A 1,668-nucleotide genomic window follows, 5' to 3' on the forward strand; every position below is an offset into this window, starting at 1 on the left:
CATTAAGAGGCACGAACATTGTGGAAAAGATAAATTCAGTCGCCAGCAATCTTACCATTTGGAGCAGGAATGGACAAATTTGAGGACCTGGGAAGAACATCAAAGAGTCTGAAAATGAGTTGAGAATGGTTCGACAACTACTGGTTACAAAGGCGAGTTGTAAAAAATGTGCGGAGATTGAAAATAAGCTAGATGAATTGCATAGTAAACACGAGGCTTATTGGTATGTCAGGTCAAGAGTGGCTTGAAGTGCGGGATGGAGATCGTAATACAAGGTATTTTCATCATAAATGTTAAAAATAAATAATATATTTTTGACTATTAAAATAATAGAATTGTGTGGGAGTCTCTAGAATAATCTTGGTACATGTATTAGTATTTTTCTATGTTCAATGTATTGGTGTAGGTACATGTAATCTCTAGATACATGTATCTTGGTCAAGTGATGTCTATTGGAGTCTAAGAGTTATCTAGATCTTTCTATGGAGTCCTATATAAAGCCTTGTACCAAGTCATTTGTAATCAAGTAAATTTTCAAGTAATACATTTCTTCTCCTAAATTGTCTTGTGTGAGTTTGAGTGATATCTTTTCTTCCAACAAAGTGGTATCAGAGCCAAAGGTTCTACTTCTACTTATCTTCAAAGAAGGCTTGTGTGGTGTAAAGAAGAAGGAGATCATGGCAAATGGAATGTCTCAATGGAAAATGTCAAAGTTCACCAAAGATAATTATGAGAATTGGTACATTCGTATGAAGGCGATCCCTGGAGCAAATGATGTGTGGGAAATTATGGAGAAAGGATTGGAGGTGCCCGAAAATGAAGCAAATTTGAATCAAGTTCAAAAAGATCAACTTCAAGCCCAAAGAAAAAAGGATCAAAAGGCGATCATGATCATTCATCAATGTTTGGATGATTCCATGTTACAAAAAGTGGCTTCCGCAACAACGTCAAAGAAAGTTTGGGATACTCTCAAATCTTCTTTTAGTGGCGATGCTAAAGTAAAGAGAGTTCGGCTAAAAACACTTCGTGGCGAGTTTGAGGCTTTGCGAATGAAGGAATCCGAATCAATCTCGGAATATTTTTCAAGGGTCTTGACCGTTGTCAATCAAATGAAAAGCAATGGAGAAGAGGTAAGTGATGTTCATGTTATTGAAAAAGTTCTTCGTTCACTTGACTCTAAATTTGATTACAAAGTTGTGGAAATTGAGGAGGCTAAAGATATAGATGAAATGACTATTGATAAGCCGATGGGATCATTACAAGCCCATGAAGAAAAAATGTTAAAGAATGAGCCAATTGAACAAGCCTTACAATCAAAGTTATCTTTTAATGATAATAATGAAGGTATATGAGGAGCCAAAGAGGTCTTGGACAAGGACGTGGAAGAGGATTTCTATATGGACAAGGAAGAGGTCGTGGCCAACAAAGAGAGGAAAGTCAAAAGTATGAAAGATTGTACGAGACAAGAAATTCAAGAGGCCGTGGAAGAGGAAGAGTTACACCAAGGTATGGCAAGTCAAATGTTAAATGCTATAATTGTCAAAAATTTGGTCACTATGCTTCCGAGTGTCACGCTTCAAAAAATCAAGTGGAGGAGAAAGCTAATTTTGTTGAAGATAAAGGCATTGTTGATGAGCCCACTTTGCTTCTAGCGTATAAAGGAGAAGT

General features: G+C 36.7%; 1 protein-coding gene across 1 annotated transcript; it reads left to right on the forward strand.

Annotated features, from left to right (window-relative positions):
• The first annotated feature begins 677 nt into the window (after positions 1 to 677).
• On the forward strand, positions 678 to 1,352 carry LOC141695524 (uncharacterized). The gene has a single exon (XM_074499763.1). It carries the CDS (start codon positions 678 to 680, stop codon positions 1,350 to 1,352), a length of 675 nt encoding a protein of 224 aa, XP_074355864.1.
• Positions 1,353 to 1,668: the final 316 nt, after the last annotated feature.

The sequence above is a fragment of the Apium graveolens genome, chromosome 11 (assembly GCF_009905375.1).
Source record: "Apium graveolens cultivar Ventura chromosome 11, ASM990537v1, whole genome shotgun sequence".
Lineage (NCBI taxonomy): Eukaryota > Viridiplantae > Streptophyta > Magnoliopsida > Apiales > Apiaceae > Apium > Apium graveolens.

Coding starts and splice junctions, on each gene's coding strand:
- LOC141695524 (XM_074499763.1), top strand. CDS start 678: ATGGCAAATGGAATGTCTCAATGGAAAATGTCAAAGTTCACCAAAGAT.